The sequence below is a fragment of the Blastocystis hominis genome (assembly GCF_000151665.1).
Source record: "Blastocystis hominis, Singapore isolate B (sub-type 7) whole genome shotgun sequence assembly, scaffold_23".
Lineage (NCBI taxonomy): Eukaryota > Bigyra > Opalinata > Blastocystidae > Blastocystis > Blastocystis hominis.
This window is the reverse complement of record NW_013171831.1, coordinates 218493-235742: the sequence shown is the minus strand read 5'-3', so window position 1 is coordinate 235742 and position 17250 is coordinate 218493. Positions and strand designations below refer to the sequence as shown.

The 17250-nt window shown below is 44.0% G+C and overlaps 3 protein-coding genes; all 3 read right to left on the bottom strand.

The window, feature by feature from the left end:
- Nucleotides 1–7381: 7381 nt before the first annotated feature.
- Nucleotides 7382–7930, bottom strand: GSBLH_T00003032001 (uncharacterized protein; the record flags this gene model as incomplete). Its single annotated transcript, XM_013041698.1, has 2 exons — nucleotides 7382–7824; nucleotides 7855–7930. The coding sequence occupies 2 exons, from the start codon at nucleotides 7928–7930 to the stop codon at nucleotides 7382–7384; spliced, it is 519 nt and encodes a 172-aa protein (XP_012897152.1).
- Nucleotides 7931–12226: 4296 nt separating this feature from the next.
- GSBLH_T00003031001 (uncharacterized protein) lies at nucleotides 12227–14180 on the bottom strand (the record flags this gene model as incomplete). XM_013041697.1 has 5 exons in its annotated part: nucleotides 12227–12339; nucleotides 12370–13746; nucleotides 13782–13915; nucleotides 13948–14068; nucleotides 14100–14180. The coding sequence occupies 4 exons, from the start codon at nucleotides 14178–14180 to the stop codon at nucleotides 12739–12741; spliced, it is 1344 nt and encodes a 447-aa protein (XP_012897151.1). The 3' UTR covers nucleotides 12227–12339; nucleotides 12370–12738.
- A 1895-nt stretch (nucleotides 14181–16075) lies between these two features.
- Nucleotides 16076–16665, bottom strand: GSBLH_T00006569001 (uncharacterized protein; the record flags this gene model as incomplete). The annotated part of the gene is given in 3 exon segments (XM_013041696.1): nucleotides 16076–16082; nucleotides 16102–16592; nucleotides 16624–16665. The coding sequence occupies 3 exon segments, from the start codon at nucleotides 16663–16665 to the stop codon at nucleotides 16076–16078; spliced, it is 540 nt and encodes a 179-aa protein (XP_012897150.1).
- Nucleotides 16666–17250: the final 585 nt, after the last annotated feature.

Here is a 17250-nt window from a genome sequence, read left to right as displayed (position 1 = left end):
GTCCGAAAATATTCAGAGGCACACCGAGCAAACCGTTGGATTTCAATTGAGGCAATAGATACTCCCATTCATCCTCGGTAAACAAAGGTGGACGAGTTTCATCCAATGTCATCTCCATGCAATCATAGTCGTGCAATATTAAACCACAGTTCACATTTGCTTGCGGAGTGCAAACACTGAAACCGAATAGACGCTCGGAATTGATCGGATACTTGGTGTGAATGATGATGTCGGCGAGTTCGATATTCTCGTCCTCACAAGTGCGTACCAGGGAAGACCATGTGTTGTTCTCTGTTTTCTTGTACTTCATTTAGGGAAGCATCTAGGGTTAAAAGAGAAAATATAAATATATAAATATATAAATGAATAGACCTACTCACACTTTGAATCCCAATACTGGCCGAGAAATCCAAATCAACGGAGTTCGCTTCTGGAACCTTCTCAAGCGTGGATACAAGTACGACGAGAAATTGAATCGCTTGTACGATACACCTTTACCACCAGATACGACGAAATATGTTCCCAAGTCGAGAATGCTTTCTCCCAGCAATCGCTCCATGATTATTGGTGGCACAGCATACTACGAGTTACTCCATGACAACTACAGACGCGTAAAAGGACAATGGGTGAAAATGACCAAAGAAGAAGCTGAGGCATACGATAATGATCCAGACATTAGCATTGCATTCGCTGACCCCAATTCTAGTGATTCTGATTCATCGGAATCCGAGTTCTACGACATCGATGAATTCGAGTACGATGCGGATGGTCATGCCATTTTCCCATTCTAGGGATGCCTTCGGTAGCTCAAGGAGGAAGCCAAGCTCCTAACTATTTCACTTTGGTCACACGTGTATCACCACTTAAAGATTTTGTGACCCTTATATAAATGAGTTCACAACGCGTAGGATATACTATCAACCCTGAGACTGGAAAACAAATCAAAATCGGTGGACCGACCTGGAAACGATTGGCCGCCAAGTACTACATGGTCGGTGATACGTTCACCGATCAGACCATTCCTGACACGAGAGCCTATCTCTCGAGAAAGGTGTTTGGATTAAATATACCCGATGAATATATCGCCTTTTTCGCACCCTCAAAACGTGGGTTGCGTAAACGTGAAGTTGAGAAACACTATGATGACAGTGATAGTTTCCCTGAGCCTCCGAAACGTCCGTCACGCAAACGAGTGCGTGATCCTGCTGGAAAGCGCAAGTATCTCGTCGTGGGAAGCAAGGCATGGAACGAGCGCTACCTCGAGTACGAGTGGGATGGGCACAAGTTCGGTGAGAAGCGACAACGTCACTTACCCGGTTACCTGAACACCGTGGAGAAGAGACGTGAAATGAGACGCAATAAGGCATATGAACGATTCGATCGCAAGGTATCACAGGGACGATTGAGTGATGTGATCGACTCGTCACTCGGGTATGCACTCACGTATTATCACACCGTACAAGGAGACATGTACAAGGAGTGGGTGAAGGAGAAGCGCACCAAGAAGGACTTCCGTCTCAACAACGATTTTGACAACAGACTGTGGGTTCGACTACCGGGTGAGAAGAGCGATGAGGAAGTGGAACCGATCAATCTCATATTCGATGAGACAAATGAATTCAATGAAGTCTTGAAAAAGTTCATCATCAATGGTATGCGTGAATACAATCAATGTTTCATCACCATCATGGCATACAACCTCATGTTGACACATGACGGAGACTCCAAGATCCTCAACCTCACAGATGATCGATTGGGACACCTCCGCATCGTTCGTCGAGATCGCATCGATGAGTGGATCGAGGAGTACCTGAAGTGGTACCGAAACGCCGTAGAGGAACAAGAGACAGAGGGAAGTGGTTTTGTATACGCTGGTTGGATCGGCTTCCATATCGAGATGTTCCCACTACGCTCATTCGTGGGGTACAAGCAGCACACACCGTACGTCATCGGACGCACAGCGCTCAATCCGGATTTCGATGACAACCGATGCCTACAACGGTGCCTCATTCTGGCCAGTGAAGGCGGGCATAAGATCGTCGCGAATCGCAAGATTGGCGATGCAACCGTGTACAACAAGTGGTGGAAACAACCCGACAAGTACAAGGTATTCGGAGTGACCATTCACGAAGTAGAGGAGACGATGGGCATTCGTGACAATACACCCTTCGATGCGAGTGAAGAGAAATTCGCCGCATTGGAGGCATTGTTGAAAGTATCGCTCAATGTATTCGAGGTCACACTCTTACCTGGGTACATCGATAAGTCGAAGGAACAATTCGATTTATTCACATGCGATGTCGTGTACAAAGGTAAGGGAACGAAGCTTCGTCTCTCCCTCTGCATCTTGAACGATCTGAATCTACCTGAGGGAACGCCCAAACACTTCTTGTACATCAAGGATGTGAATGATTTCAAGCATCGTATGACACGACAGAACGATGCAAAGAATAGACATCTCTCAAGAAATGTGAAATGCAGGTTCTGTGACGACTTCTTCGGATCTCGCAAAGCCGTTCATGATCACGAAGTACAAACACATCGTGAACTTGTCGATGAGAGTGATCAGTACGATTTGTCGAACGAGGAGACTCGGTTGCGATTCACAAACCAGCGATATGAAATGCCAGCACCGGTTGTCGTGTACGCTGACTTCGAGTCAGCAATTGACGACAAGAACAAACACAAGCCCATCATGTTATCCTGTCTAGCCGTGTCTCGCATTCCAGCCATTGACAGCCAACTGCGAGTCTTCCATGCACCACATGAGAGCGAAGAGGATCTTCGCCCTTTCATGGACTATCTCACACAATTGCAGAGCAGAGTGAAAGAGTATCTCTTCGATGAATTACCACTCGAGAACTCTCCGAGTATCGAGAGGGACTTTCGTGCAACAACCGTGTGTCCCTTCTGTCACAAGAAACTGGATAACGACAAAGTACGGCATCATGCACATGTGACAGGTGAATACACCACAGGGAAGGGAGAGGTACGTCACTTCGAAGCAGGGCAGTACATATGCACCTGTTGTACCAAATGCAATCTCCAACTCTCGTTCAACAAGAAGAACTATCGTCTACCCGTATACTTCCACAATGGATCGCACTACGACTTCACGTTCATCATGAAACTCATCGCAGCTCATTCAACCTCTAGTGACTCCTTGGAAGTCATTCCAACCACTGAGGACAAGGAGATGCAGATCGAATACAATGGCATACAATTCAAGGACTCGTTGAAGCTCATCAGCAGTCCACTGCGTTCCATCGTCGCACAGACACTCGGAGGCAACCTCGATTTGTATGTGCACACCAAACAACAACTACGCAAGTACTGTGAATCACGAGGTAAGCAATGGAATGACGAGTACATCGATCTGTTGACACGGAAAGAACCCATGTTTTACAGTCTCATCAAATCGTACGACACATTGACACTCCCCCCATTCCTTCTCGTGAACAATGCATTGATGATATGAAGGGAGAAATGATGCCCCAAGGCGAATATGATCACATGGTGAAACTGTGGAAGACCTTCGATATCAAGACATGGGGTGAGTACTACGAGTTGTACAATGTACTCGATGTAACTCTCATGGCTGATGCATTCGAGCACTTCCGCGTTACCACACTGAAGGCATTCGGTGTTGATCCGATGCACTACATCACAGCACCACAAATGGCCTATTCGCTCTTCTTGAAGGTCACAATGGAGGGCGATCATAGCGAGAGTAGCCTCATGACCCTCGCAAGGAAATGGGCTCAGTACATCATGCGCATCAACGCGAATGAGGGACTTGAGGAGAAACAACTCGTGAAAGTGTTCTTGAATCGCATGGGTGAATTCTATGAAAGCAAGGGAATTCGATTGATGGAGACAAATGAGATCGATGACTTCATGCGTCTACTCAAAAACCTTCGAGGAGGCATCACACAGATCGTGAAAAGGCATGCCAAAGCCGACCTTGACAGCACCGCCAACAACGGAGAACAATCATCCATCTACTACCTCGACGCCAACAACCTGTATGGTGGAGCCATGCACAGAATGATGCCTTACGAATTAGTGGGTGTACCCGAACGACGAGAAGTAATGGAAAGGATCAACCGTGATCCGAATGGGTGGGTGCAATCACTCAAGACATTCGGTAAATATGGGTTCTTCATCGAGTGTGATATCGAGGCACCAGTGGAGCTGCACGACAAGTTCAATGACTTGCCATTCTTCCCCGTACAGAAGGCAGGTATGTACTCAGATGGAATCAAGAAGTACGCAGCGAAGAACGATATTGTGGACAAGGTCAAAGAGGTGAATACACCGAAACTCATCTGCGATCTTGTGCCTCGGCGCAAATATCTCGTGCACTACTCTCTGCTGCAATTGGGTCTTCAACAGGGATATCGCGTCACACACATCTACCGCATCATCCGTTTCAAACAAGCACCCTTCATCTTCGAATACGTCAATATGCTCAGTGAAAAACGAGCCAAATCAAAAACCACCGTAGAAAAGAACCTGTACAAATTATTAGCAAACTCCACCTATGGCAAATTCGTTGAGACTGGACTGAAGCGAATGAAGGTGAAGTTCGCCAACACGTGGAATGAACGCGAGGCTATCATTCAGAAGCACGGATACGACATGATTGCTGGAACAACCATGTATTCCGAGAATCTCATCGGCATCAAGCTGAACACACCGGTGCGCAGAGTGGAGAAGCCATTCTTCATCGGGTTCGCTATCCTCGACATGTCGAAGCACATCATCTACGATTTCTACTACAACGTGCTCAAGACGACATTCAACAGTGTGGAGTTGTTGGGACAGGACACGGATTCGCTCATCGTGCAGTTGAACGACCGTGGTAACATCGTCCACAAAATGTGCGATATGTACAAGTCGTTTGACTTTTCTGAGTTGGATAATACGAGCTACTTCTACGGAGAACTCGTAAAATACTACGAGCATGAAGTGGACAAGAGAAAGTTCCCTTCATTGGAATCATTCCTCAACTTCAACAAGAAGTTGCCGGGACCCATATTCAAGGATGAGCATAACGGGCATCGCATCACTGAATTCGTGGGACTTAGACCAAAGATGTACTGTTTGATTGACGAGAAGCATGTAGTGCATAACGCAGCGAAGGGAGTTCCTCGCAATGTGGTGATTGATGGAGAGAGGATGAGCGTGAAGAACATCGAGCTGTACAAGCGCGTCCTTGAGGCAGAGAAGAAGGAAGATGCAGTGATCGAAGGTACTTTCAAGCGTATCAACAACCAGGCCTTCAATATCAGCACGAAGGAGCAAACCAAGACACTCATGACTTGCACGGATAACAAACGTTGGATCTTGGACGACAACATACACACACTTGCATTCGGGCATTATAGACTGAAGTAAAGGAAGCAATCTTTCACTTTGGACATCCATGGATACCATGGCCTACAATGGAAGTCAGGTTAACATTGCAGAAATTGGCCGAAATTGGCAGCCATGGGTTTCCGCGCGTTTCTTGTTATGGGTATCGAGGTGACCAGGTAGACAATGGCAGGAAATGGCAGGAAATGGCAGTCATGGGTTTCCGCGCGTTTCTTGTTATGGACATCGAGGTGAGCAGGTAGACAATGGCAGAAAATGGCCGAAAATGGCCGAAAATGGTCGAAAAAAGTTCACCGCGGTTATTTGGTAGAAAATGGATTTTCGCGCATCTATCGCCTTTTCCCTACTACTTATATACCTTAAGGGAAACGAGATACGTAGAACGGACAAGGGATATATGAAGTTAATTGAAGGTTAATGAGGAAAATGAGGAAGATCAAGTATTATTTGTGAGTTGAACCATGATATATATAAGCATTTAATAGCTATTTTTTACAATCACTCTCTTTCTTTCTCTCTTTATATATATATTTTTTTACAAGAGAAATTGATTAGTATGTTCATAAAAACTACAAATATGGGTACTCTTCTGAATTGATATTTGATCCACATAACTTATTTTGGTTTAAGTCAAGCAGTTTCATCAGTTTTGGTTTGATACGGAGAGTTTTGAATTGGATCAGTCTTTCATATTTGTTAAATCTATTTCTTTTCTTGAGGGTGTTATTCTTATCAATATAACCATTGATCTATGGATAGGTAAACAATAAAAATACGAACTTTTCGACTTTTTAAGTTGCAAATCATCAGAATCAATTCAAAGCAGTCGATGTAGTTTCATGGATATTGCTGGTATATTTGAATTAAAGAATCTACTACATTTACAATGCATTCACATTGGTACAATTGGAAGTGGTTCATCATACAATTTCTTTTTATAAATCCTATGTTATCAGCATCTATCAAGTGATATTCAATATGCAGTAAAAACACTTTATGTGTTACCTCATATCACTATGAGGAATTGAGGATCCTATATAACTAATCAGGAGTATAAAGTATATTAATGGTATTATTTCTTAATAGATTGTATGTGTGGATGTCTTTCATGCTCACTCATTATTCATGAGTATTGAAATAATGCATTCTTGGTTTATACAAATAGAATTGGTTTAAACAATACAAATCTGGTTTGTGCTATTCGATATACAATCCGTTTTTCTTCATTGGATGTATTTTTATATCAAATATAACCATTAACCAGATACGGGGCTTCTGTTAGTATCCTATCTGAATATAGTACCTGCTATGTATTCAATTAGCCAGTATTCCCTCATTTCTTTCACTCGAATTTATAATAGTATAATCTTATCACGCCTACATAATAAACGATGAACCATTTATATTGATGCATATGTTGACTGCTTCCATTCATCCATCCTTTTTCCTTCTGTATAACACAGTATTTAATCCGAATCCATATGGATGGCTTTTATTTTCCATGAATCATGAATAAGTTCAATATTTGAAAATAGTGATTTACCCTTCTGTTGCCAATATCCCATTTGGTTGAAAACCCTATTATTCCCTTCTCAACAAACCCTTAGCAAAAATATCTATTGCCTTCTTTCATAGATACTACAAGGTTTACGATAAATACATAGGGTGTATACACTCATTGCACGTTCTTGTTCTATGATATGATATCCAACAGACAAAGAAGCATTCGGTCATACAATCTAGTGGAAAATAATAGCATATTAGCAAGGAACACACAGATCGAGAGCCTTTCGCTTTTCTATCCACTTTGAGCAAATAACACAATCCACGAAAGAAATCCTTTCATACAAACCTATCCAATCTATGGACACTATTCAAACAAAGTGAGAAAAGAAAAAACGATCAAGGTGGGACTCGAACCCACAACCTCTGGATCCGAAGTCCAACGCGCTATCCATTGCGCCACATGACCGATCCAAACAAACTCATCACTCTGGCTCCTTCAACATGTTACTTTCAACAAACAGTCCCAGAACATATTATATAGCAGCTTATCAGTTCTGTAAATAACCTCCGTTATCTCTTTCGTCTCTAAATCTAGCGATTTCGCGATATCCTCTTGTTCCTGGGTAGATAACATTAGATACTTCCGAATCACTCCCATGTCCAGCACTCCCTTCCTTCGTGGATATTTCATCATTCCATCCGACATGTACTTTCGGAAATTGAAGTTATTCAGAGCCGCGTTTTGCGGTAGAGCCTCGATTAATCGTTTTTGTAAAGAAGAAAGCTTTGTATATTCCTCTCCCGTCACAAACAAGAACACTCCCATGGCGCCCTCAGCCGTTAGAATTACGTTGATACACTGCCCGTCTGGCAAGGAAATGGGGAGAATCGAAGTAATCTGCGAGGCGAGATGGAAATCAGCTTGGCGAACTACATTGCCTGGGGATCAAGGGATGCTTCCTGCCCTACGATCGGTAACGTGGTAAATCACAAAGTTGCCAAGCGTGTCGGACTTTGTGGGGAACAAATCCTTGGAATAAATCATGAAGCTCGTGTGAAGAGTGTGATTCACCTCAACCTCGCTGTGGAACAATCGGAATTTATCGTCCTGTCAAGTGAGATACAAAAAGCAACGCTTACTCGCCACATCAAGAAGGTAAGTCCGCGCATAATGTCTCCAACGACAACCATATTGTAAATGCAACGAATCGATGTAACATAGCTGCTGATAACCTGCTGGTTTGGCATTTCTTCCTGGCTCTTCTTCTCTAAATCGACCATGATAATTCGGCTTCCACTGCTAGGAATGTTGTCGATCATTCGCGCGATCACGACGTACTTCGCCCTCTCCGTCATCACATCGCATGTTGTCACAGGCGTCGTGTATTCATACTTGCGCTCCATATGCAGCGACGACACCACGCCATTCTCCAGACGCAAGCGGAACACGTACAATCGTCCACTGCAGCGATCATAGTCGATCTGATCCGGCAACACAGCGATGCACGCTATAAGAAGTGGCTGACCCTCCTCTCCATGATGCAACGAAAGCTTGTCAGTGAACTTTAGAGACGTGATTCGCTTGCTGGAATCCAGAGCGAGACTATGATAGAGTGACTGAGATGGAAAGGACGTACGATGTGACCTCTTTTCCTTCATGGAGAATCCGAATGATGTGTTTGTCCCGCGTTGGCAAACGAACTACGAATAAGAAATGCATTTTTACTTTCCTACCGCCTTGCTCATGAGCGTAGTATGTACTGTTGTAGGTCTCACTGTCATCTCGCACGGCGCTTCCATTCGTCGCTACCACCACGGCAACGTAGTTTTTGTCTGCAATCCGGAATGTTTCCATCTTCACGATATTTCCAGAGCATGGGATGGGCGTTTCGTGTACGAGGAGCTGCGATCGAGGATCCATTACTTGCGGGAACAAGGGCAGCTCCATGATGTTAAAGCTGATATTTCCAGGAGACGAAGTAACGGCAATAATACAATCCTGGGTTTCATTCATCTGAAAAGAGTCTGCAGCTCGGATGTCTTGGTCCTTGCTCTTCTATCGGTTAATTCATTTGCAAAAAAAACTACCAAATGAATAGCCTTCGCATATCCACGGATTGCTGTGATAAACAAATTGGGATCTGCAGACAACAAAATACCCATATACCCGTGAGCATTGTGAATTGGGAACAGAGAGAGCTCAGGATGGGATACGGTGACTTGCAATCCTGCATAAACTCGCATGAGGGAAGTCGATCGCGGATGGATTTGCTGGTAGACAAGCACTCTTCCGTCGTCTAGCACGCACTACAATCGAGAGTAATTCCTAAACAATACAGCAAGAACGAATCGCTGCATTTCCTTTATCGAAACAGGACCCACTTGCATCACTTGGACATCAACACAGTACTTTGAACGGCCTTGTTGGTAGCCGGAGTCGAATGGCTTCAATACCGAGTTCTCTAAGTAGATTTGGGGATAGACAAATAAGGGCGTTAGATCCGGCCAATTCAAGCAGGCAATACTTCCATCACGATAGCTAACAAACAGCATCGCATGATCGTCCTCGTCTTCCACCTCCATTTCCATCGATGAGTCAGCAGCATTAGGAGTTACAGTGGCAGCAACATTAGCAAATGGAGCTGATGAAACCGATCCAAAGATTTCCTCGTCGTTGTCTGCGAGCGTAAAGTCCATTTGCTGATGCTCTACAGCCTCCATATTGGAGGATGCATATTGAATGTCATCCGTCTTGAGAGAGAAATCAAAGTTCGGAGCATTCGATTTCATTTCAAACGAATCTCCGTGATATAAGCAAAACGCTGTTACTCGGTTACTCTACATCTGAAAAGCAAAAAAACACGAACGTACTTGATCGCAAGCAATCGAACTCTGCTGATAGAAAGGCGCTGTCAAAGAAGGCTTGATAACCACCCACTCATGGTTTGCATTATACAGCAAGACTCCCTTTTTGTCAATCACGCAACGACTTCATATCATCCCAACTCCCTCACAATCCTACCTCACTTTCGACACTTGCTTAATATCACAAATCACGTTCGATTCGTCACTGACTCGCACGCCAGTATCATACACCTGCACGATCACATCTTTATCTTCACTTCCACCCCACAGCGAAGCGGGGAGAACTGCCACATCGACAGTGTGTGTATTCAGCAGAATAGGACTTTCCTCCGCAGGGATGATCGAGATAAGCGTTCCCTTGATGGAATAAAGAACAGTGCTCGTCGTGCTACTCAACACCACCATGCTGTCAAACTGGCTCTTCCAATGCAAGGACCGAACTAGATTATATTGCAGAGCCTGCGATTTCGATAAGGAGAAGGGGTTTAAGACGCAGGTATCTGTCGTGCGGGCAGAAACGATTAAGTTACGACCGGTTAAATTAGGCATCAAAGGATGAGCGAAGCCATGCGCATAGACCAAGCAAGTGTCTTCGGGGTGCGTAATCCGCTGCAGACACTGGGCAGACGATTGGTCCAACAGGGTATCAGTAACAGATCGCCCTGTAATATCGTAAAGAAGACTGCAGGAAGATTGAGAGCCGATAAACAAAAGATCACGACCGTTGTATGGAATGAGTGACATGCAAGTGATCACTGTTGGAAGAATTGCTACGCTCGATATGCTCAGAGAGGTGACTTCATCGTTCTTGACCGCTATCTCCATTCGAAAAAGCGGTCCTGCTGTATGGGCTAGATACACGCTCGACCCAGTCACTTTCATTACGCAGTTCTCCAAAATAATATTGATCGAATAGGGGATTATGTTGTTCTTTTTCGCGTAGATGCTCTCCGGATAGGCGGCTGCTCGCTCCGCCACAAACTGAGACCCAAACTCCGTGAGAACAAGGATGTAGAATCCCAGAGAAGTGTGTACAAAGATCAGATGATTCGACAGAATCACAAAGCATTCGCTCGCAATGTCGCACGCTTGGATGCTCGAACAATCGTAGGGAAGACCATAGTAATGGAAGATCACTTGAGCAGGGTTTACTGACGATGTATCAGTAGTAGGGTTGGCAAGAGGCGCCACGCTCACAACAAACAGCGAAGTGTTGCTGCCATTGTATCCTGCAGTACCTGCCCAGGTGGGAGAACTCTCCTACAAATGAAGAAGCAATCAGAACGCCACGTTTAGAATCGCAATTGTTGGAATAATGCAGTTTGACAGAAAGCAATAGTCCTTAATTTCACCTTCGATTCCCAACGGTTCCTTATACAAAGGGAAGGGGTCTCCAAGACCCTTCACAGTGAGAGGAACGATGATAAAGGTAAAGCGGTTTAAGAGAATGCTAAAGCACTGATAGGAAGGGTCGACACGAATTAACCCTTGGTTCAGAACATAGCCGTTGTCTCCAAACTCTACGTACTCCCCTTTTTCTAAAGTCACAGTCAATTTTTAAAACACTACTGTTCTTTCCAATCACAGCCTCTCGATTGAGATCATAGCGCTCAACCGTTTGGATGGAGGAATCATAGTTATCATAAGAAACGATCGACATATAATTCCCCTTAAAACTCATGATTAACGCGTCCCGCTTCGAAGAGTCAGTCGTTGGAAATACGATGTTCATTGGGATTGGGGCTATGCAAAGAACTTCTCCAGAAAGCGGATATTCCGCAATAAGTCGCAACTTGTACGCCGTTGTCTCATTTCCGCTCTCATTCGAAACATTTTCTTTGTAATGAACTATCTGATACACAATCATCGTGTCTGAGGAACAAACCACGATGTTTTCATCTGTTTCGTTACAAAAATGAGCACGACAGCATAGCTTCGCTCCTGTTGCTCGTTGCAACTCATCATATAAAAAATACATTCTTATTCTGTGATTTGAGCAGATTCTCAAAATCGGCTCGACTTTAGGAAGTGCGGAAATCGAGATTCTGATGAATATCAATTCAGATGGATTATTATTGTGTAACTACAATTAGATATTCGATGGAAATTAGCGACGCAAGGAAAAAACAAATCTTCGGTATTAACAAACAATTAGGGTAGTAATTTTAATTTTCTTACTAAATACATTATCAACTATCCGATTCTTGATTTTGAATCTTTTCCCATAACTCTCTCCACTGACTCAGTATTTGAGTTGACCTATCGTTTGAATATTAAGGCCTAAACATACTGTGATATTGATTCCGATAAATGATCCAGGTTCGCCAAAGTTGCAGACAGATTTGAGTTTATTGATGAAATTATGCTATTACACCTTTGAAGAGTCTGTACTTCTTGGTCACAAGGCGTCTCCGGTGTCTCGATCTCCATTGAAAAATAGTGTGTGTATTTCCTTCTTGTTTGTTTCATAAACAGATTACTAAATCACCATTAATAGCGGCTGAACTTCTTATGCTTCTTCTTTCCTCTCTTTTCCCGTCCCTTCATCGCATTCGGATTCTTTCTTCCATATCCCACAACGATTTGCTGCTATGCATCACTTCCTCGCCCAACAAGTACAAGCAACTCCTGATCGGTTGTCTTTCCAGACTCTAGACCCAGACTCTCTGCACCTACATCCCCAAAAATGCATCCTTCCTTCTTGGCTCGTCTCATTTTGATTAACCGCTGTTTCCACTTCCCCATCTTCAACTGATCCTCGCACAACAGCAGATCATCGTTCTTCCCAATCGAGTACTACACGTTCCAACCTCACTCCATTCCTACGATGGTTCCGCGCAGACTTTTCGATTGGAGCGGGTATCCGATTCGCACCATGCCTCGCATTGTGTAAACCGATACTTTGGCCAGCGATGGATGGCCGCAGTCCGGACAGAACAGGCGCGTCTCGTCGTTGCAGACACTACGATGAACGATGCTACTCGCTTCCTACCTGAAGCAATCTCGGCATCGTCGCGTCCACGACTTCAGCCGAGTGATGAGCTTGTTGTCATACGATATTACCTGCAGCCTCATCTGGAGCAGAACGTTCTGCATGGCGTAATCGCTGGTGCAGCACGCAGCGTAGCGACTGCGGTCGATCGAGTTGTTCGTTTCTTCCTTGCGGGAGATATGGCCATGATCGAACGAGCCAAGGGTTTCGCTGGAGATCCATTCATTATCGTCCTCTTCGTCCTCTTCGTCCGCAGGGTGCACTGTGCTCGCCAGCGTGGTGCCACTCGTGAAGATGTGACTGCCCTGCGTCGTGGGCCGAGCCACCTCGGACGTGTTTTCGATGTTGGGATCGGGGCCAAGGGTTGAATTGCTTTCAGGGTTGGCAGAAGAAGATTCCAAGTCTTCCGACTCAGGTTCTGATTCGGGTTCCGACTCGGGTTCCGACTCGGGTTCCGACTCGGGTTCCGATGCAGGTTCCGACTCGGATTGCAAATTGCCCTCCTCACATTTGCTTGCCTCTGCAGATTCATTCGACTCTTCTTCTTTTTCTTCGATAGTCTCCACAGGCATAGTCTCCGATTCCTTCTTCTCCTCCTTGCTGGCAAAGCGCGCTTTGAACTCGGGAGTAGCGCACACGGTCAAAATCTCGCGATCCTCCTGGTGCTTTTCCTCGCTCTTGTGCGATCCCAGCGTCGGGAATCGATCGTCGTTCGCGAAGATCGATTCGCTCGGCTTCTTGATATTCCACCCCTTCACTACGCGCGGCTTGCTGGGCGTTTCTTCAGTTGCAGTAGCGTCTTTCTTTTCTTCCATGGCAGGAGATACCATCTTGGGAACAGCGGGAGCTGGAGCAGGGCGAGGACGTTCAAGATCCCCAGAATGACGGTAGAAGCAGTTGCGGCCGTTGCGACACTTTTCGGGAGTTGCAAAGAATTTGCAAGGCTGTTCCAAAACATTGACTCCAACAATACGCTTTTCATTCACATCGATAATATCATCGCGCTAAATATAAATAAAAATAAAAGAGAGAAAAATACACGAATTATAGGAGTTAAGTTAATCTCTTCGATTCCACCTATCTCTTTTTGCAGATCATATACCAACGCAATCAGCAACAAATCTGTTTGGGCCAATTGAGTGAAATCACCTGTCGCTCGTGAAAACTTTGATACTGGACGTTAAAATACGTTTCTTATAACCCACCTATATCGATTGCCTCCTTACTAGGAGAACGGACCTTAATCTCAAACGGAAACTGTTCTAGAACCTTTCTGGAACTTTTGTCACGAACCTCACGGAAGACTTGTTCGATGGTGTAATATTCCTAGACGTCAAGGCAAACAACCTCGATCTACCTCTGCTGCTCCAATAATGGAGGCGTGGTTAATAAACGCGTTAGAGTCAAGAACAAGGGCTTTGTACTTATTCTCTATCATTCTACAGCAAAAGAATGGTAAGAAACAAAACTCCAATAATATTCACCTTTTTGCTAAAGAGAAAGACTTTGTTTTCACAAAAAGAACCCCAAATCAAATCAAACTATTGTTAGTTTCGTTCCTTTTTTTTTTAGAATAAGACATTTTACAACTCTTTAGAAATTTCTCCTTGATCTGAACTGAACCTTTTTCAAACCGGTTCATTTCGTAAATCTCTCCCACACAACACCGGGGACACAAGAATCCCTGCTTCAAATACCAATATCCACAAAACTTGGTCTGGAGAATTTCAGGATAACCCGTTTGTCGGAGACCAAGACATTCTGCGTGATAACCGACGTGGCACGAATCACAAACTAACCGGAGTGAGTCGTCGCACGGTTCGCACAAACAAATGCACTGCAGACGAGAATCGGGAGAACTCCTTAGCTGCTTATATTTCTTGCCATCTTTGTAGTAGGATAGCAAATTGTTGAATTCCAAAACAAGATCAAACAGAATCCCACAAATACTAGCCAGATGGTTCGTCTCCACAACCAAGTTTCGTGAATAAGTTGACTTTTCCTTTGCCATTCGCATCGAGCACAAGTGAGGAGGATAGATCGAGTAAAACGTAGATACAAATAAGCAACGCAAAACAAATATCATCGTATTAAGAGACTTGCAGTTATCACTGAGATCGACCAGCATTTGCTCCAATAAAACCAAATCTTCGTTTGAAGCGTCGAGAATGCCATTCAGATTATAATTGCCTCTCTTGTAACGCTCATAGATTTGCTTGTTTACGCCTCTATGGTAGAAGTGGATGTATTTATGGAAGGCTTGGTCGGAAGAGAGCATGTCCTTGTACGGATATTTTCCAAAAAGAGAAAAAAACTTCACGGATGAGATCAAATCAGTTAGCCTTGCCTTCAAAGCGCGTTCCTGAAGCGAGCCTTTCAACGTCACAGAGAGATCAGGTGTTTCGATTTGAGGACAGAAATGGAAATGCTGCCGTAAGCAACGATTCGGTTCCTGAAGAATGCAACAACGATTACACTGCGAGGATAAAGCTTTTCGAGGTTTGGTAGAATTGGATCCTTTCTGCGTTGTCTGCTCTTTACTCTCGACTTTCACTTTCTTTGGAGAACTGCTAAGAGAAACATCGGATCGTTTTACACTTCCAATCGAGGTACCTTTTTTGGAAGAAGAAGAAGAAGAAGAAGAAGAAGAATTCGACTTTGGATCGAGAATGATATTTTTGATGACATTCCTTTTCTCGATCTTCCAAACTCCAGAGTCCAAGGCCTTGTCAAAGTTCGACAAGTAATTAACACAGCTTAACAATTCTTTTTTGATTCCTTTCTTTTTTTCCTTCCTTCCTTTTTCAATTATGGCATTGGCTAAAGGGATATTCCGAAAGAAGCGTGGAATCTTAAAAAGAGATAAAGACCACGAAAGGCATGTCAGATCTCTCCACTTTGCTTGACAAATATCACAATAGTGCAGCGAATCACAAGGATTGGATTGAACCAAAGCAATATTTGCGTCGCAAATCGACAAACTAGGTGAAGTGTCCAAATCAGACTTATCACCAAAGGAAGATGGTTGAGATGACTCATGATTATTATCATATGCCTCGATAGGATTCGATGATCGAAATAAGGCAAACGGAGTGTGTTCACTACAAAAAATCTCTCGCTTCGTCGACAAAAAGGGAGGGCAGCCTTCATGGTCATGCCACTTTGGCAGAGAGGAGCTATAAAACTTCCAACCACCTTTATATCCACAAAAAACATGGCAACAATGTGAACATTCAGGATAAGAACACCAAACAACACCTCCTTGCCTATGGCAAATGGAGCATATTCCTTCCATTCGCTTCGGATTCAAATAGAATGGGTTGCAAATGGGAATCAAATTCTGCGGACTTGCATAATACTTCTGGAACAGAGATTGGTCCACTGCACCTTTCGTATTGGAAAGTTGGACCTCTTCACACCACGAAACACAAGATAAATGGCAATACACACCGTTGAGAACAGTTCGGATCATTGCTCCCTCGCTGTATCCGCAGATGCAGCAGAAGATCTCGTTTCGATTCGCCATTATTTCAGGCTCTACTCGATCGATTTGTTCTTCTTCAAACTTGTCATAATCCGGCACGTTCATGCAATATCGCAGAATATCTTCACAGACGATGCAATACCATACTTTTTCTGGGTGTCGTTTGAGGTTGTAGCAGACAGCGTGTGTCTTACAATGACACCCTTTGCACTCCACGCACTTGTCCAATATGCACTTGTTGCAGACACTACAAACCTGGCCTGATTTATCTGCCTCATGATGCTCTTCCAGATATTTCCGATAAAGAGATATCACAGTACCCTTGTATTTATTGAAGTCGCTCATTTCTGTAAACGTCTTAATCGCCTAAAAATCATCGAGTCTTCACAACCACTACGTCATCTTTGATAGAATTAAGAATAGCTTCGTTTTCTTTCATTACACACATGAGATCCCTAATACAAAACACCAGTTCTTTCAACACATTGTCTCGCTCTATTCCATGATCAGTCCTTAGAAAATTGATTATTAGCGGATCATTTACAAGGTACTTCTCGCCGAATAGCCAAGTATCTTCTACTTGAGATTTGGTACGATTGTCAACGACATAATCAGGATTATGCAATTTAAACTGAACCTGTTGAATATAGTCGTCTATTTCAGAGTTGAGATGCTGGACATCGGAAGACCTTGCTTCTACCTTAGAAAAAAGCAATTGTCCTGATTTATCAAATCTCAAGTGTAATACGGGGTTCGCAGATTTCTTCTTTTTTGGGCATCCTTTCAATGTAGAATAGATACGAATTGGTTTGGACGACCCTAAAAATAATGGATAATCCTTTGAAATCTACGTGTCTTTTCATTTCTGCTCCTGGTTTTGCTCCTGGTTTTGATTCCAGTTCCGACTCCAGTTCCGGCTCCAGTTCCGGCTCCAGTTCCAGTTCCAGCTCCAGTTCCAGCTCCAGCTCCAGCTCCAGCTCCAGCTCCAGCTCCAGCTCCAGCTCCAGCTCCAGCTCCAGCTCCT